The sequence below is a fragment of the Tamandua tetradactyla genome, chromosome 24, assembly GCF_023851605.1.
Source record: "Tamandua tetradactyla isolate mTamTet1 chromosome 24, mTamTet1.pri, whole genome shotgun sequence".
Classification (NCBI taxonomy): Eukaryota; Metazoa; Chordata; class Mammalia; order Pilosa; family Myrmecophagidae; genus Tamandua; species Tamandua tetradactyla.
The window spans coordinates 23,776,838-23,800,453 of NC_135350.1; the positions used below are offsets into that span (position 1 = coordinate 23,776,838).

The 23,616-nt window shown below is 35.9% G+C and overlaps 1 protein-coding gene and 1 non-coding gene across 5 annotated transcripts in view; one reads left to right on the forward strand and one right to left on the reverse strand.

The window, feature by feature from the left end:
- Window positions 1-23,616, forward strand: part of EMCN (endomucin) — a 135,236-nt gene that overhangs the window by 27,433 nt on the left and 84,187 nt on the right. For all 4 annotated transcript variants that reach the window (XM_077142692.1, XM_077142694.1, XM_077142693.1 and 1 more), the window contains exons 2-3: window positions 15,024-15,146; window positions 21,576-21,653. In XM_077142692.1, coding sequence (XP_076998807.1) covers window positions 15,024-15,146; window positions 21,576-21,653 — 201 coding nt within the window. The remainder of the gene's footprint in view (window positions 1-15,023; window positions 15,147-21,575; window positions 21,654-23,616) is intronic.
- Window positions 11,233-11,339, reverse strand: LOC143668657 (U6 spliceosomal RNA). Its single transcript, XR_013168522.1, has one exon. It is a non-coding gene; the product is annotated as a U6 spliceosomal RNA (small nuclear RNA).

Consider the following 23,616-nt stretch of genomic DNA (forward strand, 5'->3'; position numbering starts at 1 on the left):
TAAGTTTACCTAACCTAATGGTAAATTTACCTGACCTAAATCATATTTCATCTTACTGAGTTTTTAATCAGGATAAATTCAAGTGTAACCCAAATGTCAGCTGAGCTGCTCACCATTTTTATATTTATTCATCTTTTGATCATCCCCCAAACCCTATAGGGTGGGTTTCTACAGATTGAAAACAGATGCTAGGAGGTTAAGCAATGTGCCTGAGTTCACACTGATGGTAGGTAATAGGCCTGGACTCAAACTAGGCACTCTGACCCCAAAGCCTTACTGCCGCTCACATCCTACGCTAAACTGCCCCCTTGCTTTATCCCTTAGTAATAGATTGCTTTCCTTTTGTTTAGTATCAACTATTCCATTCACAAAGGAGACTGGATATATATGTTAAAAAAAATAATTTTGCAGGCAGATAACATAGAGGGCAAGGTAATTCTTTGATGTGATCAAAGTAGAGTAATTGGTAATTTGACTGTAAAAGTGAGACCAAGTAATATCACTGTTCCTTTACTAAAAATCAAGAAACAAAATCATTTTTTGGAATATTGCCCTAAAGCCTAGGACAAGTCCCAAACAAAATAAATAGAACATTAAGAGTCATAACTAAGAATCCTTTCATAATTTCTCTGTGGGTCATCAATATTGCGACAAAAGTCGATTGCCCTAATTTTTAAATTTAATAAAACTGTTTCACATAATGTTCTATTGATGGAGAGATAAACTAAAACCTTGAGCTAAGACATTTTGTTTTCTTTTTCTTTTTCTTTTTTTTTTTTTAATAATCCCTGAAACATGAAGTGGTTAGTAAACTTAAAATAGGGGAAGTGCTTCTGATGGTCAATGTTTTGACACTTTACATACCCTAATTAGTCACATTTATTTTCACAACTATTAGGAATAGCCTAAGAAAAAATGTGGACTCTAAAGCCATTAGAGTACTAACAAAGTAGCACAATAATATTGTACCGCAAACAACGTGACATTGTGGTTCTAAGTTTCTAGCCATTATAGAGGAAAAGAATATGGAAGGTGGGATTAGAATACCTAAGTTTGAATAAGGCTCTAATACCCTCTAACTCTACATCTCGACAAGTTACAATCAATTACCATGGCCTCGTTTCTTCAACTATAAAATGAAGATAATATCAATTTATCTTTAGCTGTTTCAAAAAATTGTTCTTAGACTCAAACAATGTAGGAAAAAAGTAATTATTATCTAGGCTTGCTTTCTTGGGATTTCTATCATTTAAAGTTTTCCATCCCTTAAATAACCCTTCTTAGGACAGGAAAAGATAACCTTTGCTGTCTCATAAAATATAAATAACCCTTATGCCCTTTGTTTTGGCCCCTTTAAAACTAAAAATAGTCTTTCAGCTGACATAAAGAGCATTTTAAGTCAACTGGAGAGACCTCAAATTTAGACAAGACAAACATAGGAATAGATAATATGACAAATGAGACATTGCAAAGTGAGCCAAATATCATTTTCCCAGATTCAAATACAATATTGTACACTAAATTTGGAGGTTCATTTGTCAATTATTAATTATATACACACAGAACCAAATTAATGATATGGAGTTAACTAGCATTTTAGATATATGTTCTCTGTATTCACATACTAATTAACTTATCTGTATGACATACGCGTTCTATTACACTTGCTCTGCTATGCTGAAAGGGAAATTCTAGGCCAACATGTCCTAAATAGCTTTTCTGATCATTGTCTTTTAACATTTCTCTAATTTGGAATATACGACACATCGAAAGAAAATATTTAGTCCACGAATTACCATCAGTTTACAGATGAACTCAGTCATTTTTGCCACTGACAGTTCAGAATTTCTTTTTTGGTCCAAATTTCTCCCAGGTAACATGCTAATAACTCGGTTAAGGCCATTGTGTATAATTGTTAAAGTACATGCCTCCTTTAAGAATGTATAAGTACAACTTGTATTTTATTACTTGACATAGTGAACACTTATTTTAATCTTAGAGATGATATAATTTTATAGTTAAAGAGGCATTGTTCAACTGTCACTTCTCATAGATAAATAAGCTGATAACTGGTTACAAATTTAGCTGATGTCAGTTTTCCCTCCACCTCCCTTCCTGTCATATCATGTGAAAAAGTCACTATTCTAAGCTACCGTGATCTGGTGATAAAAAATGTCTACACTTTTTTTTTAACTAAACAGGGACTTTCCATGTTTCTGAAGGAATGCCCAGTAGAACTGACAGTTTAAAACTCGAGAGTTCTAGTAGCTCTATTCTAAGTTCAGAGGAAAGCTGGACAGTGCCCAGAGAGAGAATTGTTCTGCACTCTACCCTAAGATCCCCTCTCCTACACGGAGCTCAGAGAAGTGAAAGTACAGCATTATTCCTTTAAGGAGCAGGAAGGCGCTTAAACTGATTCCCTCCATGCAGTCAGAAGAGGGACCCAATAGCCTTTCCTGTGACATTATAGGTGCCTTGCATCTTTTTTCCTGGCAAGATGCTTTTGAGCTTCTGAACTATAGCTCCTCTCTGGTGTCAGAGCAAAGCAAAGCATGGTAGAAAGAATGTTGGAATAGTTCTCTGAGAGCCCAGGAAGGTGGCTGGCTTGTCTCCTTTCCTTACCACTCTCACCCATATAAATATTAAATATAACTTTTGCAGTTCTATACATCGATGAGTTACAACATCTCAATCAAACTTGGTACAACATACAAAAATTCTCCTGATAGTATAGACTACAGTCTAAAAATACCTCATTATTAAAGTTATGTTTTAAAAAAAAATCTCAGGTTTGGGAAGGAGAAAAACTGTTATTACCCCTTAATTTCAAACCCAGATGTGTGGGGGCAATTGGCCTTGTACATCTCTACCCATATGTGAGCCACAACACCTCTGACTCTTACATCCATTTTTGCAGATATTATTGTTTTCTGTTTAACAAATTCTCCAGTGCAATGCCACCTTCCTGATTTCCCCAGAAGAGTCACGTGACTGACACAGCCATTCACACTTACAGCTGTCGGGTCTGAGGGTCCTTCCCACCTCACAAAGGGCAGCAACCTAAGACACTCCCGGAGTGGCTTTCTCCCACTGATGTGAAGATTTTATTCCCTCTAAGAGATAAGGTCTTCTTATTATTTTTGCTTCATATTCATGCCACATAGGAAATTTAAGCCTTCTAAAAACTTTTGGGCTCACTATAGCAGTTTTTTTCATCTTAATTGAAAAACATTATTTTAAATTTAAAATCCTTTACACAAGACTTACCACTAACTCTAATGTTTTCATTGAAAATGGGATTTTCCTGTTTTCCTCTCCCAAAGGATTCTGCTTCTAAGCATCTAACATCAATGTCCTTTTTCTAGCTTCATCTTAAGTGGTCTCTGTTTCATATGGCACTATTGACTTTCCCCTTTTGTTTCAATCCTTTCCTTCTTTTCTTCTATGAAACATTTTTCTTTTTTGCTCTCCATTTTGTTCCAAATTATCTGATTCCTTATGAAATCTTTTCCTCCAAGAAATTTGTTCTGATTATTTCAAAAACATTAGAGATACCATCTAACTTTTATTTCAATTAGCATTTGTATAACTATGCATAGTACTACTTATATAGCAACATTTTTATATAGTGTCAGCATACTGTTGTAGTTATTTAATTTTTGCTTAAGTATTGAAATCAACTCTTATGTTCCTCTAGGAGAAACATATATTTTTCATTTTGCTTACTGAAATAGGAGCTTAGTAAATGTTTATTGAAATTGATGTTTGTTAAATGTTTACTGAGGTAAACAATTCAGTGGCTAGTGAGTCACTTATAAATTTCCTGAGATTGGGAGTCAATGAAAGTAGAAGAAATCATGAAGGCTATATCAACACATAATAAGTATTTTTTTCTTTTAAATGAAAATTAACTACATTTAATTTGCTTAACAGTGAACCAAGTGATCTCTGCTGTGTCAAAAAAGAAGAATTACGACTAGTGTAAAAATGTGTTACTTGAATTTGATAATTAAAAAGAATGGTTCCCATGACTTTCATGATCTTCTGTTTTGATGGGAATATGGAAAGTGGTTCTATATTTAACTTTTTATTTCTCTCTTTTTTTTTAAATGTGTGAAAGAAAATTGACGTTTTCAACTTAAACTTTATTAATGATCATTTACTAACCAGGAAGGCATAGGTTTTTATCAGATTAACAACAACAATTCTAATGTTAGCAATTACCAACTTCCTATGAAAAGGAATCACCCATCATTTATAATACCCTGATTCATGCATTGACATTAAATGTAAAATTAAGAAGCAGATCCACTTTCATTGCAAATTATGACCTACAAAAGGGAATAACAACCACAAAATCATGACTAGACAATTGATGATTACTTTATTTCAAAAAAAATTTGTTTAAAAATTCATCAGGTGAAAAGCCTGAGAGGGTGGGATATAGAGGGGTAGCATTGCATAATGACAGTATTAGTAGAAATAAATTATTATAAGCTAGTTTAATTAAAAACATGCATTTTAAATGCAATTCTGTTGTTAATTGATTAGTTTATGAAATTATTACCTAGTAATAGTAACTTGAGAATTTATAAGCCCATTTAGTAGTTATGAGAGCATATAGAATAACGTATCTCTAAAGAGATCATTCTTCTGTTCTCTCAGACTTTTAAACCTTTCTTCTAAAATTTTGTTTATAGTATTAATCAGCATAGTTAATTTCTTAAAGGTATTCTAGAAAAAAACCTAAGCACTGTCTCTGTCAGAGGTGTACTCTGCATGTCTAATCAGGAGAATTAAAAGCAAAAACAGATTTTCCTATAACATAATAAAGAGTGCTGAAGTAGAATCAAGGGAACTTTGTCACTAAGTGTTGTTGTTATTTTTAGATATGAAATGTAGGGCTCATATAATGATTAGGATATCAAAAGTTCTTTCCAGGTCTCAAATACTGGAATTCTAAATTACTGTCATTCAGCATTTTGAGAATCTAAAAGATGTCAAAGCTTTCCTCGTTGGTAGTGGGTCTCTAGTGGGCTTTAGAAGTAGACTTGGAAGGTAAGAAATGATCTGTTGGTCAACAAGGAAGAGAGAACCTGAAGAGAGAACTGTCATTAGGAGGATGGATGAAAAGAAAATGCATTCTCCTTTTTAAAGACTATTTGTCAGTTACCTAGAAATAAAATTATAAAGCAATGCTAAGAAGACTGAAGTGGATGTCCTGATCATTTGAAAACAGACTACATAATACTTGGTTTTCCAACTATAAGCTGAGTTCTCAAAGACAAGTAAAGCAAATTTACATAAAAGATCCTATATGGTACTATATATGTGAACAGTTGGGATTTCTCTGTCGTGACCTTCAGAGAATTGAATGATTTCAGAATCTATAGAAATATCCTGATATAAATATATCACATAATTTTTACAATTAGAATAGCTATTTTATTAAAATTCAGAAAATACTTCACCCTTTCCACATGAAAGTAGTGTCACAGTTACTACTTTTGCTCTCTTCATCTGGATGTATGGGTGTAGGGTAGAATCAGGAGAAAATGCCCTCTCTTCCTCTTACAACTTATCTAGAGCAGCACTATCTGGTTTGGTATAAGGGCAGTTAAGAGGCACAGGTCTCTGTTAAATTATCTTTAATCACTTTAGAGATGAAGAGATTAAAAAATGCTACCTCAACATTAGGTGAGGATTGACTCATGTTGTCCACGAAAGGCATGTCAGTCACGGACCTTTAGTGTCTTTGTGAGGAGTGAATGAGAAAATGCACAGAAAGTGTGCTCATTGCACCTGGAATATGGTGGCTCCCAATACCTTCTGGAGTTACTCTCAGCACTTCTGAAAGGAGGGCTCACTTGCTGTTGAAAAATCAGAGGGACTGAAAATGAAATGAAGAAGATATTAACTAGTGTTAAAGGGTCAAGATTTTACCCAGGGAAAACATGGGTTAAATACGTTTAAGGATAGTGAGGAGGGAAAACATTATAGTACATCTCAATTTTACTGCACCAGTGATTAGGAAATCTGCCTACCTATCTAGGTTGCATTAAGTAACTTTATGGGCATGAACTTACTAAACTCATATTATTTTAAGAGGATGGAAGGACACTGGTAAACACAAAAATGGGGATTTGCAGTTCAATTCAACCAGTATCCTCTCATCTCCCTCACCCATTCCTTATTTCTCGATTTCCTTTCCTACGTGGAAATTTCTGATTGGTTACTTTCCATAACTCACCACTGACTCATTGATAGTGGTCAAAGTCTCCACTTCACATTCATCTGCAATCTGCCCTCCAGCATTTTACCAGATAATGTCCATTTATATTTTCATAATAGCTACAATTCAGCTGAACAGGACTGTCTGAAATCTTCCCAAAATACCTCTGACGTACCCGACTGCAGGACTTTCCTCACTTCTTTTTCTATCCCTGTAGAGAACCCTACTGCCTCTCCCAGGTTCACCTCCTATATCATCTCTCTCATGAAGGATTCCTTGCCCATGCCAGCAGAACTGGTCTTTCTACCTTATAAACTCTTGCCCAATTTATTGTTTATCCAGTAGCTTTCAAATTTTTAACCAGAAACACAATAAGAAATAGTTTTTCATTGCCATACATTTCACATAGTCTCATGCACATACACACATACACAGACACACACCCAAGAAAAAAGCTTTGTGGAACAATTGTTACCCTTACGCTTGCAATAATACTCAAATATTTTCTCTTCTTACTTATTTGGTCAAACCTCTAATTGCAAATCCACTAAATAGGCATTACTAACCTTTCATTGTATCACAATCCACAATTTGAAAAACTGTGGCCTATTCAACTTGTAAAAAATACCTTGTATTATTTCTTGTATATGGATGTTATTTTCCTTTCTAGATCGAAAGCTACTCAATGCATACTATTTGGGAAATCATAGTCTTTTAATGTCAATCTAACTGATTTTGACATAAGTAGTTGACCAATATGTATTTGTGAAAGAAAAAAATAGGAAAAGGAAAGAAGGTAGGGAGGTGCAGAGCAGGGAGGGAGTGATGGAATATCTCTCTGAAGAGGTTGATTATGCTCAAAAATCAAGATTTTTACCATTTAGAAATTCAACAGATAAGGATGAATCGAGTTATTTACAGTCTAAAGGCGATATGCTTCTTTAAGCAATTTCTTCAACCCCAATTTAAACTTAAAAATTAGTGTAACTTCATGGATTCTAGGAATAAAATAAATGACATGAACAAAATTACTAACAGAGAAAAGATAATCTCATGCATGCAGTTTTCCTGTTCCCTGCTGAATATTAGGGGAGAGAAGTGAGACCAAGGGTGTGAAGTATATCTCCAGAAGTGAAAAAAGCTTTTGACTTGATTTCAATAAAGCCTGTGAAAATGTGGTTCTATCATTTCTATATATGCTGAATACACCAAGTAATTGCTATAAACAAGTCAGCACCGAGTGCTAACGCTTCCAGCCACATCAAGGCTATAAAATGAAACAGCAAATACATTCTATGTCATGGCATCAGAGTTAATGCTTTTTTATTTATATATATTATATATTCACATACCATGTAATCATCCAAAATGCACAATCAATGGTTCACAATATCATCATTTAGCTGTGCATTTATCATCACAATCAACCTTTTTTTTTTGAAAAATAATATAAATACAAAAAAGCAATAGATTTCAAAGCACAGCACAATTAGTTGTAGAACAGATTTCAGAGTTTGGTATGGGCTACAATTCCACAATTTTAGGTTTTTACTTCTAGCTGCTTTAAATACTGGAGACTAAAAAAAAATCAATATAATGATTCAGTGATCATACTCATTTGTTAAATCTTACCTTCTCTTTATAACTCCACCATCACCTTTGGTCTTTCCCCACTCTTTAGGGGTATTTGGGCTATGCCCATTCTACATTTTTCATGTTGAAAGGGGCTGTTTTTAACATTGGAAAGGGGAATGGAAATAGTTGATGTACTGTTGAGGCTGGCCCCTCTGCATTTAGGATTTATCTGGTCCAGAGACCCATCTGGAAGTTGCAGGTTTCTGAAAAGTTACCCGAGTGCATGGAACCTTTGTAGAATCTCATATATTGCCCTAGGTGTTCTTTATGATTGGCAAGAATGGTTTTGGTTGGGGTTTGGTGAGCTATGATAGGCAACAATGTTTAACTAAAACTTGCATAACAGTGACCTCCAAAGCAGCCTCCCAATTCTATTTAACTTGCCCAGCCACTGATACCTTACTTGTTATACTTCTTTTCCCCCTTTTGGTCAGGATGGCATTGTTGATCCCACAGTGCCAGGGCCAGCCTCACCACTGGGATACATCTCCCATGCTGCCAGGGAGCTTTCACCCCTAGATGTCATGTCGCACGTAGAGGGGCGGGCAATGATTTCACTTGTAGAGTTGGGCTTAGAGAGAGAGAAATCACATATGAGTAACAAAAGATGTCCTCCAGAACTGACTCTTAGATATACCTATAGGTAGGCTAAGCTTCTCTGCTACATACATAAACTTCCCAAGAGCAGACCTGAAGATCGAGGGCTTGGCCTATTGATTTGGGTGACCCTAATTTTAGACACAGTAACAGGGATATCTCCAGTGGTAAAATTTAATAGTTCCATATTTTTTCTCCCATCCTTCATGGGACTTTGCCAATACTTTTTGATTATCTGCTTAATATACTCTGGGATTTATTCAGGCATTACATTAAGCTATACAGTAATAAAGGCCCTCATTCTTATACTGGGCTTCCTGTGTTTGGATTGTTTAAATGATCTTTACAGACAGGCTGAGTTGGATTATGTGCTACAGGAAATTTAGGTTCTGGACAAAATAAAATTTTCTTCCTTTGGTCTCAAAAAGTACACGAAGTACTAAGATACAGACAATCTCTTCCTTACCCCTGTATTCTGAATTACATTAATCCCAATCTGATCAGCTTTGTTCTTATCTGTAAATACCAGGTTACACATATAAAAAACAGCCTCTCAAAATCCAGAAATAACAAGTACTGCTTTGGAATAAATGTGACTGCTATAAGAGCTCACAATCTAGGCCCCAGTTTCCATATAAATATTTTCCAGATGAGACCATCCATACGATATTTGCTCTTTTGTTTCTGACTTTTTTAAATCTCTTTTTTGTTTTTGGCTTATTTTGCCTAGCAAAATGTCCCTCAGGTTCATGCACAACGTTGCATGTCTCACAACTTCTTTCCTTTTTGTGGTAGCATAGTATTCAATCATATGTATACACCATCGTTCACCAATCTACTTCTCAGTCAGTGCATCTTTCTGCCACCTACATCATTGGGCATTGTGTATAATATTAAAAGTCAAAAGTCTATTAACACTCTCAATTTAGAATAATATTATTGTTCTCAAGAGAAAGATAACTGCTAAACACACCTGCACCAAATAGAAAATCCAAACCTCCCTTTAATTCTTCTCCCTTCCCCCAATATTTACCCCTGGTATTACTGTGGTAATATTTATGCTTTCTGCTTAAACATAGCCCAATATTTATGCAATAGCAGTTTCCCCCCTGTAATCCAAACTCATACACTCTTTGTACAAGATCCATACCTTTGCAGAGTAGTTCATGCAAAAATTTATTTGTATTTGTAGTGTAAGTAAGTGTGACACATGGATCTATGCAACCCCTTTCAATTATGCTCATCTTCAATATGGTAATATTACTTATAGATCCACTAGTGAACTACCTTCACTTCTGTCTTTTCCCTTACATTGGAGCTCAACTTCATTAGCTGTTTATCCATCTTTAGCTTCCATGTATCTGTAGGTCCTCCATATTCTGTAGTATAAACCTCTGATTTTACCTTTACATGGTCATAAAAGTGGGATCATACAGTATCTGTCCTTTTGTGTCTGGCTTATTTCACTCAGCGTTATGTCCTCAAGGTTCATGCATCTTGTCATGTGTTTCAGGATGTCATTTCATCTTACTGCTGCATAATATTCCAGCATATGCATATACCACATTTTGTTGATCCACTCATCTGTTGACGGGCATTTGGATTGTTTCCATCTTTTTGCAATTGTTAATAGCGTTTCTACGAATATCGGTGTGAAAATGTCTGTTTAAGTCGCTGCTTTCAGCTATTCTGGGTACATAATGAGTAGTGCTATTGCTGGGTCATTCTGTCAAGTGTATCTTTTAATTGGTAAGTTTAGTCTTTTAACATTCAAAGTTACTACTATAAAGGCATTTCTTGAACCCATCATCTTGTCATTTGGATTTCATTTGTCAAATCTATGTATTCTTTCCCATCTTTCTCTTTTTATCCTTTAATTTATCGTTACTGGTACTCTTCCTCCAGACCTCCCTCTCTGTCTTTTTTTTTCAGCCAACAGAACTCCCTTTACTATAGGGGCCTCTTTGTTGACAGATTCTCTCAGCATGTGTTTGTTTGTGAAAATTTTAATCTCTCCTTCAGTTTTGAAGGACAGTTTGGCTGGGTACAGAGTTCTTGCCTGGAAGTCTTTCTCTTTCAGAATCTTAAATATATCATACCACTGCCTTCTTGCCTCCATAGTGCCAGTTGAGTAGTCCGAATTCAATCTTATGTGATTTTCCTTGTATGTAGTAGACTGTTTTTCTCTTGCCACTTTCAGGGTTTTCTGCTTCTCTTCAGCATTTGACTGTCTGTTTAGTAGGTGTCTTGGGGTAGGCTTATTTGGATTTATTCTATTTGGAGTTTGTTGGGCTTCTTTGATTGGCATATTTATGTCTTTTGTAAGGGTTGGGAAGTTTTCCCCATTATCTCCTCAACTCTCCTAGCCCTTTACTCTTCCCTTTTCCTTCTGGGACACTGATGATTCATATATTTGTATGCTTTGTTTAGTCCAGCATTTCCCTGAGAAATATTTTCTATCTTTTTGCCATTTGATCTTTTATGTGTTCAAAATCAGTTGAACTTAATCTTTCTTCCACCTCTTCAGATCCACTGTTGTGTGTCTCTAGCATATTTTTTACTTCGTTTACAGCATCTTCTATCTCTGTGATACCTGCTATTTTTCTATTCTTTCAATTCCTCATTGTGCTTTTCTAGTGTCTCCTTGATCTCCTTTATGTCATTAGCCATTCCTTTGATTTTATTTAGTAGAGTTACATGAACATCTTTGATTAGTTGTTCCAAAGTCTGTATGTCCTCCAGAACTTTTTTCTCTCTCTCTTTTTTTTTAATATATGGAATGCTTCACAAATTTGCATTTCATCCTTGTTCAGGGGCCATGCTAATCTTCTCTGTATCATTCCAATTTTAGTGTATGTGCTGCCGAAGCGAGTATTCTGGGGTTTTAATTTGGTCATTAGGCTGGGCTATATCTGTGATCTTCTATTGCCTTTGAGGCATGTAAATATCTTGATAGGGTCACTTTAGAAGTTGATTTATTTCAGTAATCTAAAGCGTTGTATTTGCAGGACAGGTGTGAAGCAGGATGTGGGGCTCAACAATGTAGTGACGGGTTGCAGTGCAGATACAGGCATGGGTCAGGGATGCTATGCTGGTGCCTGTGAGTGTGGGGTGTGGGATGTGGGGTTGTGGAGGTGCAGTGTGGGAGCCATAGGAGTGGGGTGTAGCTCAGATAGGCCTAGGAAACCAGGAGCAGGGTGCAGCATGGGGGACACAGAGTTAAAGCATGGCAGGAGGCAGATAGGGTGCTGTGTGGATGCACAGGGGCTGGTGCTTGGGTAGGATGTGGGTGGGCAGGTGGAGAGTGGGGTTTGTGGGTATCAGTATGGGGTATGGAGCACAAAAGTTGAGGCAGAGGGAGGGATTGGCGTGGGTGTGTCCTTGCACAGGGGGGAGGGGTCCAGGAGGGTTAGGATGTGGATGTGCAAGTGTGCAGGGGCAAGGCCCAGGTTGCGGAGGTTGTGGGATATGGGTCAGGGGCAGATGAAGTTGTTTGGGCTGAGTCCTGATGGGGGTGCACAGGTGTGTGGGCATGGGACAGGGGTGCAAGTGTCTGCAGAGCAGGGGTTATGTGGCACAGATGCACGAGTGAGCACCTGCCAGATGTGGGATCAGGGCACTTCTGATGGGGGTTGTGGGCAAAGGTGTGCACATATGTGGGGCAAGGATGGTGGTGTGCAGGGGTCAAGAGATCAGTGCACAAATGAGTGGGCACTCATCAGGGAGGATGTGCTGTGCTCGTGCACAGGCCTGTGGGGTCTGGGGGACAGTTTGCATACACAGAGCTCCGGGGCTGTGGGCCAGGGTTCACTTGAATGCAAGATGTGGCCCAAGTGTGCAGGTCAGTGCTTGCCCAGAGCTGGTGTTACTTGGCAAGATTGAGCATGCGTGTGGGTCTTGGGTGGGGGCCAGACGCTGATGCACGTGTGCTCAGAGCTCAGGGAAGAGGGGGCGGGGTTAAGGGACAGTATGGGCTGGGGCAGGTGTGGCCCAGGTGTGAAGGTGAGTGCCTGCAGCCTGGATGCACCACCTGCTGGGGGCAGGGAGAAGGAGGTGAGAGTCAAGGGGCTGGCAGTGGATACATGGGTCTCTGGAGGGTCAGGGCAAGATGGTCCACTTGCACAGGAGAGGTAAGGTCAGGTGGAGCAGGTGTTTGTGCGTGCTCAGGGCAAGGATGTGGAGCAGGGATGCACAGGGGGTGTTTGGATCACAGTGGGGGAATGAGTGACTTCATTCTGGTGCATTGGATGTGGGGGAAGTTGCAAATTGTGAGGCAGAGGAGGTGTGCATCAGTGCAACATATTCAAGGAATGCATCTTGGCTTACTTCCTTGTCCCCACCTCCCTGTCCGTGCACTCCTGAGGGATCCAGGCCTTCAATTGGAAAGGGGCACATTAGGCTATTTGCGGTCTTGGTTCTTTGTGTCTCATTTCTTCAGTTTTTGCAACCAGGCCTCCCTATGTGGTATAAAAGACCCTCCCAGATGACTTACACCCTGGAATTGCTGTCCCAGTCATTTTTCTGTCACTTCTCCAACTATTCCTTAGAGAAGGGGTGAACTCGACCTATCCTATTCCTCCATCTTCCTGGAACTCCTAAGATAATGCTTTTAACTGGCACACAAGATTATTGGAGATAAAATGTTTTTTCTTATTCCAAAAGGAAAATTTGCATGGAATTTAAATTTGAGAAGTCATACCAATGACAGGGTTATTATGATGGCACACAGTATGACTGCAATTTGAACTTAGGTCTTTGCTACTCAAAGTCCATCCTCTTAACGATCATGCATGTGTATATATGTGTATGTGTGCATGTGTGTGTCTGTGTGTGTGTATTTAAGGGCCAAATGTAAATTTGTGGATTCTGTATTTGCCTACTTGCAAAAATTTGTCTGTAAGCATGAAATCAACACTCAGGGCACTTTTGTAGTCATTCATCAACCACACAGAGGTGAAACGTTTGAATCATCCAATGTGCACATTCCCAGCTGAGGTTGAAAAAAATGTGATGTTCTGTCTTCTTGTTTCAATTCTCATACTGTCAATGTGTCCTTTTTGCAGTATATTTAGTGCTTCATTTTTTCACTTATGTGCTTTTTGCTGGTGATTTTGCTGTGTAAAACCATCCTGCAGTGTAGGACTTGTCTAGTGTTCCTAAGTGCAGGAAATCTGTGGGGTACCTTACAGAGAAAATCTGTATGATAGATAAGCTTTGTTCAGGCATGAGTTATAATGTTATTAATTGGGAGACCAATCTTATTGAATCAACTGTATATATTAAACAAAAACACACATGGATCCAGGCTATGTATTGATTGTCTGGTGAAAATATTATGCCAGAAGCTTGCAAAACACACCCCCTGTATTTACCCTGGTAGCAATGGTTCAGTATTTGTTGGATTAATTCAGTGTTTATGGTAATTTTATAAAACGTTAACTACCTCAAATAACAAAAACTGACTATATATACTATCAAAGTAATGATAAAAACGCTTATGTTTTAAAAATTTTTAATTAATATTGTCCATAGTTATGAATACTTTTCCCAAGTCTTTTGTAGATTTTCCCTATTTTTATTTTTGATCTTCAATATGTTAGTGAGTGTAGAGAGAAGCGACCAACAAAATACAAGATTAAATGCTAATAAGTTAAAATAATTTTATGTGAAGGGAATATTTCAATAGACCAAATCCTGCATAATTACTTTGAAAAAATAATAATAGAGTGATAATTTTTCCAGCTCTGTCTATATATTTCAATGGAAATTTTAAGAATTATTCTTAAAAAGACATATGTAATGTGCACCACACTAATGTATTACCTTCATTTATGTGAGTTTTGTTGTCCAAATACTGTGACAGTTTAGAGAAATAAATAATTCAAAAATGCAGATTTGTGGTGTCTTCACTGTTAAAAATATAGTCATGTTGCAATTGCTGAATTTCTTTAAAATTCATCTTTCTTTAGAACTTATCTTTATATGAAATATATGCATGTGTCCATATGCATATTGCTTTATGTCAAGAAAAAATATATTAATACTGATACTTCATTACTTAATAGATTCTTAATAAATTTAACTTGCTATGAAAATATTTAGTAAAACACCCAATGCCTACAGAGAGCATATTTAAAGGTTTCATCTGACATGGTTAGTTTAATTGATTTAAACATTTTGTTAAATTTCAATTTGCATGTTTATTCCTCCTTGTTATTGTCAGATATTGTATAGTTTCAAAGTCACAGAATGTTCCTGCTGACCCATTTGAAAAATCATGATTTTGGTGAGATGCAGATAGAATTAGTGAATGAATGGTGAACCCAAGGATAAATTCACTACATATAGAAAATAAACTCCAAATCCATGCCCTACTGAGTGGGTAGCACAGTATACTCACACCTATGAGCATTTATTAGACAAAGTAGAGAACTATGCTTATATGGCCACAGCTAACCTAATAAAACTCTAAAAATAAAACAATCTTGAATTTCAATTAATCTATTGCTTGACGAAGTACATTTTAAAACAACTCCGTTAACACAATTTACTTTTCTAGATGTTGGAAACACATCTATTCCTGTATTATCATCAACAAGAATTCTTACAACACAAGAAGCAGCAAGCATAAAGCCGTCAGCAGATCTTGTTACACAACCAATCCTGGGAGCATCTTCTGAAGGTAGGTTTAACATTAGTCAAAGTTACTATAAGTTTAACAAATAAAATTAGTAACATCTGCATAACTGAATCACAGGAAAATGTATGAAATTTTATATTTGATTGTTATGAAGTTCCATGGCATTTCACTATTTTGAAATTAATTCATAAATTAGTTTGGGACGAATACAGAACACTGAGATCTTTATTCCTTTGGACCACTTCCTGTTTGAAAATGACTTTATTGTAAATGATGCATATAAAAGCTTATTTTTGGAGAAGAAAAAATGATCATTTCCTAAGCTATAAGAATATCCTTTTAAATTTTCCAATTCTCCACTTAAGCAGTGCTTACAGAAAGGTAAACTTCTATTAATTACAGACTGACTTTGTTGATTGTGTTCTGATGATAGTAGAGTCTGTGGATTTCAGTATCAATGCCATCATCATTGTCACTGGGCTGCATGACAAAAATGAGTCACTAAGACCATTTGATTTAATACCCAAAGGTTATCAAACCCTTGTCTACTATGTTGCCCATCACGAAACATACATAAAATGAAGTTTGCCATGCAGGTCTAAGAATCAAGGTAGGAGAACAAGAGGATTGTTGGTTGAATGCCAATGAGTAGAAACACCAATTAAAATGCTAAGGTTGTTGGGTAGCTGATGGCTGGTTAGCTGCTGGCTGGGGGTAAGTGGCCGTACTAAGTCAGTCACACAGACAGAGAGCACACAGCAGGCAACTCAGGAGACAACCCTCAGGGGTGAGTGGAAGGCATCGGCTTTATTGAGGAAGTACACAGGCTTACATAGGCTGGGAGCATGCAGGGACACGTGTCGGGTGGGGAATGGTGGCCATTGTTGCTAGGGTGGATGGCAGATTTCTGGGATTGGTCACGGTTGTTGCTAGGGCAGAGGGCAGATTTCTGGGATTGGTCATCGTTGTTGCTAGGGCGGAGGGCAGATTTCAGGTTAGCCATTTTGTGTTGCCTTCCATCAGTCACGGCAGCCAGGTGAGTGATATTTTATGGCTTCTCCAACAAAGGTCACAGAAGACTCTCAAGATCATATACCTTGATAAATGGAAGCCTGATGTGTCCACTACTGGTTTCCATGCCTCTCTATGCCTTTCTTAAGGTTCATTCCAAAACCGAGTCCAAACACATGCAGAGACTGATGCAGATTAATTCACTGAGCTTGATTGAAGTGGTAATTCTCAGAGAAAAAAGTGAGTCATATTTATAGTCCAGTATTCCTGAAATATTTGATAATAGGATGAAACCAAATCAATTCTCACAGAACTTCTCTACTAAGTCAGGAGAAAGCATTATGTGATGAGGGCAGGACAAGGGACTTTATTCCAACAATACCCTATAGCCTCTTATTTCTAGCCACAAATGACATGATCAGAAATCCAGGCACCATGGGGTATCCAGGCAACTGCCAACTCCTGCATTTTGTTTTTATTTGGTTGGTGGGATTTGTGTTTTATTTTTCATTTAATTGTCTCAGTTCTGTGCTCCCAGGGTTCAAGCACAGGTATCCTAGAACTATTACGATGTCTAATTATTTGCTTGTCTCTCTCTGTGAGCTAGTAGCTGAGTTCTCGGTATAAAGGATTCTAATATTCTTTTTTGCAATTAATAACACCTCCCTAGAAATAATCAACACACAGAAGTTGCATGCAGATATAAAAGTTTAAAATTTCATAATTTGTATGTTATCTACTTGGAACTTATGCTTTCTCAATGGGTAGATTCCTAGATCTGCCAACAATATTTTATGAATAGTGCCCACCTTGTAATAACACAGACCCTAACCTGTGTGTTAAGCAATGGTGAAGGGACAGAGACAGAAGTTCAGTGAGGGAGTTCAGGTAGAATTGCAATTTGTCTTAGCAGGAATGGATATACTTTGCTAACTTGAAGGGAAATTCTTCATATCTGCCCCACCAGCATAAGTGGGGGCATTTTCTAGCACCTAGCCCCTGTGGTGGGAAAATAAACCACCCTTCTCTGAAACAATTGCATAACCTACGTAAGATTATATTCAAACAAACATATATAATCCTTTTAAATCCTTTCTTTGAATACTGTTACTGCTTTATATTACCCAATTTATAAAAATCAAACTTTGGTTTCTGTTCTTCAAAGCTCTCCAAAGTGAGGTTTAAATTATTCACATGCATTTATAAAAATTATAATAGAGCACAGCAGATTTTCCTTTTCATTAATTTTTTATTATTATAAAAATGTTCAGATATGCCTCAAAGTAGACAGAAGTATCCATAAACACATCTCCCAACATCAGCTTTGCTACATTTGCTTCTTTTTGTTTTCCTTTCCCTTTCTTTCTTTCCTTTTCTTTTTACCCCTCTCTCTTTCTTTATTTGATTGTTTATACATTATAAGAATCTAGATCTGATGGCATTTTAACTTTACATTCTAAATATGTATTTCAAAGTAAAGACAATTTACTACCTAGCTACAATGTCATTATGGGACCTCCAAAGTTAATATCTTAGTATCATCTAATATATACTTCTAGATCATGAAGATAGCAGTAGGTAGGGGATTGTGAGTCAATTCTGGGGATTCTGAGATCAGCAGAGAGAGGTGGTAGGGAGGAGGTGAAGAAAGACAAACAGATACTGATGTCCAAAATCTTCTCTAATCCTGTAAGAGAAAAAGAAAGGTTGGTGTAGTAGGGCTGGGTCAAACCATCAGGCAGCTGGCTACATATAGTGCTTATAGGAGAAGGGTGGAATAACACAGGAGAAGGAGGACTATATGTGGCTCAACTCACTTATACCATATGTAGTGATTACTGCCTGTACTCTATACTTAAATAGTGATAAAGAAGATATGGTAAATTTGCCTTGAAATCTTGTATTATAAAAGAGCTTCTTTATTTTCCCTGTAATGCTCCCCAATCAGGTTTTCCTTGAATAAAGATCAAACGACACTTAGTTAATAGTACTTAGGTCTATCTAAGACACATACATTTTCTTTCTCCTACAAATGGAAAAAATGCTATCATCAGAAAAGTGGCCAATATGCCACCGAGTTGGAAAGACTTCTTTCAATGGCACAGTAACAGGGGCAGCCGAGATTGATAGAGCTTTGCCTGGAGCTGGCTTACCTCCAGAGGTTCACCCAGTTAGAAAGAAGGGCTTTAACCTCTTCCTAGATGTGATCAAATGTGCTGCACATTTTGTGCAAATGCCAGGTGGCCAGAGTTAAGATCAACATTTCACTGACACTGAATATCACTATCATAAAATTAATTTCTGGTAAAAAAAATAAATCCGATTTTTAAAAAAAATGTAATTATTATTCCACTTGATTTTAAAACATTTAATAGTTAAATATATTTTAATGAGATGATTTGTAGTGCAAGAACAACAATTTTTCAGCACATTTTGATACTAAATAGACATTCAGTTCCAACTGAAGTCAGTAGCGGAGCCATATACTTTTGGGCCATCTCTCCCCAAAAGTGCCAGTGACATTTAAGTTGCATTTATTTTCTGTAGAAACCAGCTAAGATAAAACTATAAAGAATAGACTTTAAAAAAAAATCATTGCAAATTTGTTTATTTGATTAGTATAAGAAGAATGGGTTTGGATAGCTCATTTTTCTCTTTAACATTCTTCTCTTCTCAGTTGTCTTTATATTCCTTGTTAAGTTTGAGTTGAAGATGAATTACCTGAAGTATGTTTGTATATGACTTTTTGAAGTATGTTTGTACATGACACGTAAAAAGTCTTTACATAGACTTTTCAAAAATTGTATGATAAAGTTGACATTGTGCTTATAATTTATCCTCACAAGATATGAAATGTTTAAAAATTAGCCTTTTTCCTCAAAGACTCATGGTTAAATGTTATCTAAAGTTAATTGAGATAATACTATGAATACTAGTTCACTAAACAATTTGTATAGATCAGAATTATGATTAACTTCATTTAAATTTTTATAAACGTATTGACTCAGAATGCTATACCCTTAAAGATATCTAACATATTCTCTTAATATTCATATTAACTTCAGCCTGTTTTTCTATTTTATCATTCGAAAGTCCTTTACTATTGTTTTGTGCATAAAATTCATAGCAATCACAATCATCATTAGTCACCATCTTGCTCCTATAGTAATAAGTATGCATTTATATTTCAGAATTTTAACATGTTCTGCACATAAGGATAATCTCACTTTAAGTTATATGTAGAATGCTTACCTTTATTTGAAAGTGAATTGTCATACATTAACAATACATTTAAAATAAATTGTGCCCTGTTCATGTTACGGATATTTTCATACTGAATAAATATGATGACAACCTACATAATCACAAAATCACTGTTCACAGACAAGTTCATAAACACCAGAATTGTACAGCCACTTAGCTGTTTAGTTTTCCAAACACCAGATAAATAAATATGTGGGCTAAATACTGAGGCTGACTTTCAGTACATCTAGTACATTTCTTCCCTTTATTAAACATGAGAGCAGGATAGCTGTGAAAGAAAGGGTTAAGTGCTGTAGAAACTCAAAGCCTGCAAACGTTTGATGTCTTTCCTCTTTATGTCCATCAGCATTTTATGAGTTCTAATTATTTCCCATAATTGATTCTATGTTTTAAATTTTCAAGCAATAAATGAGACCTGCCAGTTAAGGATAATAGGCAAACAAATTTTTAAATTCAATTCATTCGGCTACTAGTACCAAGAATCTCAAGAGTCATGATGAAGGGAAAACAAAGGAACCACGTCTGGCTGGAGGAAAACATGCCATTTATACCATTAGATTTTTACCTCACTATGCCATGCAAACTCTCAAAACTAGATTTTATGAACTACATTTCCTTTGTTGTTTTATTCTTTTAAAATATAGCCACGTTTGGGGCTAGAACCCTAACAAACAGGACAGAGGGATAAGCTGTAAAAAATAAACAAACAAAAATTCTTCACCATAACTTGGAAGTTGTATCATTGTTCTCCAGAGAAACAGAATCAAGATTAGAGATGATAGATGGAGATAGGTATAAAGACAGAGCTAGAAATAGAAGATAGAGATAGATATAAAGATTTATTTTAAGGAATGGGCGGGCTCACATGATTGTGGGATTGTGGGGACTAGCAAGTGTGAAATTTGTAGAACAGACTGGCATGTTGAAAACTCAGCAAGAATTGATGTCATAGTCTCAGAACAGAATTTCTTCTCTTTGAAATCGGTTTTTACTCTTAAGGCCTTCAACTGATTGAATGAGGCCTACCCACATTATTAAAGGTAATCTCCATTAAAGTTAACTGTAGATGACCATTACTTCTACAAATACCTTCCCAGAGGCATCTAGGCTACGGTTTAACCAAACAACTGGGCATCATAGCCTTGCCAAGTGGACACATACATACAATTAAATACTGCAGAATCATTTGTCCTCATCAATTGTCCACAAATCTTATCTTCTTCTTGTGATTCCTCAGTATTATCTGGCAAACAATTCCAGCCACCCTGCACTTTAAAACTTCTCTCTAGATTAGGGTTTATGGAATTATATATGTTCAGCACAGCCTAATATTACCTCTTCCAAATACAGCATGCACGCATAAAAGAACCAAGATTTTATATATTTCACATAGTAAATATGGGACCCGCACCCTAATAACAAAAGGACATTTCAAAGTGTTTTACAAGAGAAGTGAATGCTGTGACAGCCAATGGTATTAAACTGATAAATTGCATTTATGACTTAAGGTAAACCTTTGTCCCTTTGTGATCTCCATGTTCTGGGTGAGTGCCAATTTATGTGAAACAACATTCACTAAATACCTACTATATGTCAGGAATTATTCTTTGTACTACTCAGACTGAAAAGATGAGTAAGACATGGCCACAGGAGCTGAGGATAGGGCCTGACAGAGAATACAAACTCAATGAATGTTTCATGAAAAAACAAATTAAGTCATTCCCAAAGTTTGCAAATCCCTTTAATATTTGTGTTTATTTGCAAGTTTCACTGCTATAATTAAATCAACAAAATGGCATTTAATACTGAATAGCAGGTATATTAGTTCTGTATCCTACTGATCAATACATGTTTCCCACTGGGGAAAAAACAATTTGAAATTGAGTTCTGCAATAACTCTTTTCCTATTTAAAGATACCCAGTTAAGAATTTGCAGTAAAAATTTACTTTTTTGCATGTATCATACAAAAATATATGCCCTTTTTCCATATTGAGCCATCTTATCATTAAATACTTATATTTTCCTCTTTGGAAAAAAATACTTAGAAAAATGGTAAATTTAAAGCTTGATAAAGACTTACTCAGTACCACTGCAGGGGGACTCTAATCCACCTCCAGATTCAAATTACTTTTGCTTATTTCTTGACAGATGTGATGAGATTGTGATTAATAATATCCTGTATCTTATCAAACTAGGGCCAACCAAAAGTGAATTCTTAAAAATATCTTTGCTGCCAACAACTTCTTCATTAACTACAACAGTTAAAGATGAAGGTGAGTAATAATTTATTTTGCCATCTCATTTTTGAGATATAACTCACATATAATATTTATATTTTTAAAGTGTAAAATCCAATAGTTTTAGTATACTTGCCAGATTGTGCAAACATAACTACTATCTCATTCCAAAACATTTTCATTGCCTTAAAAAAGAAATCCTGTACCCATTAGTCATTAATGAAATCCTGCACTCCAGTCCCCCTTTTCTCCAGTTTCTGGCAACCAAGTATTCTACTTTCGTTCTCTATAGTTTGTCTATTCTGGATACTTCATATAAACAAAATCACATAGTATATGGCCTTTTGTACCTAGTTTCATTCACATATCATAAATGCTTTCAAGCTTATTCTTGTCACAGCAACTATCTGTATTCCATTCTTGTTTGTGGCTGGCTAATATTGCATTGTATCGATACATCACATATTATGTATCCATTTTTCAGTTGATGGACATTTGTGTTGTTTCCATTTTGGATACAGGTATGTTTGTGAACATATATTTTCATTGCTCTTGGGTATATATTTAGAAATGGAATTGCTGAGTCATATGGTAACTCTATGTTGAACTTTTTTGAAGAACTGCCAACTGTTTTCAAAGCAGCTCCACTACTTTGAATTACTACCATCAATGTATGAGGGTTTTATTTCTCCGCATCCTTGCTAACACTTGTTATTGTCCATTTGTTTTATTTTTTATTATAATAATCCTTCTAGTGGGCATGAAATGATATCACATTGTGGGTTTGATTTGCATTTTTCTAATTACCAATAGTATTGGACATCTTCATATGTGCTCATTTACCATTTTATACCTTCTTTGGAGTAATGTCTATTCAAATCATTTGCTCATCTTTTAAATGAGCTATTTGTCTTTTTTATTTTGAGATGTGAAATTTTGTGTTCTGGATACTAGACCCCTCATCAGTTACATGTTTTTGCAAATACTTTTCCTACGCTGCAGTTTGTCTTCTTGCTTTCTTAATAATAGCCTTTGAAACATTGAAGTTTTTAATTTTGTTGAAGTCCTATTTACATTCTTTTCTTTGTCACGCATGCTTCAGGTATCAAATCTAAGAAAATATTGACCAATCTAAGATCATGAAGATTTGCACCTTTGTTTTTTTTCTAAGAATTTTATAGTTTTAGGTTTTTAATCTTTGGCTATGCTGTGAGAATGATATCCCAATTCATTTTTTTGCCTGTGAATATCCAGCTGACCCAGCACCATTTGTTGAAAACACTATTCTTTCTTCTTCAAGTAGTTTTGGCACCCCTGTAGAAAATCGTAAGATCATAGACACATTAATTTATTTCTGGATTTTCAATTCTATTCCATTGGTCTAAATATCTATACTAAACCAGTGAATACAGTCTTGATTACTGTAGTTTTACAGTATGTTTTGAAGTCAGGTAGTAAGTGTCCACCAACTCCTTTCACCTTTTTCAAGATTGTTTTGACTGTTATGGCTCCCTTGTATTTTTATATAAATTTCAGGATCAGTTTGTCAGTTTCTGGAAAACGCTGGGTGGGATTTTGAAAGGTATTGCCATCTTAACGATGTTAAGCCATCCAATCCATTAACATGGATGTCTTTCCACTTCTTTAAGTTCTCTTTACTTTTTTTCAATGATATTTTGTGGTTTTCAGTTAAGACTTGTGCTTCTTTTGTTAAATATATTCATTACTATTTTATTCTCTTTGATTCTACCATAAATGCAAATATTTTCTTAATTTTATTTTTGGATTATTCATTGCAACTGTGTATAGAATTAAAATTGATTTTCATATGTTGGTTTTGTTCCCTGAAAGCTTGCTGAACTCATTTATTGATATTAATTTTTTTTTCAATTTTTGTGGCTCCGTTAGGATTTTCTACATACAAGATCATTTTATATGAAACTAGAAATAGCTTTACTTCTCCTTTCCGATCTAGATGTCTTTTATTTCATTTTATTTC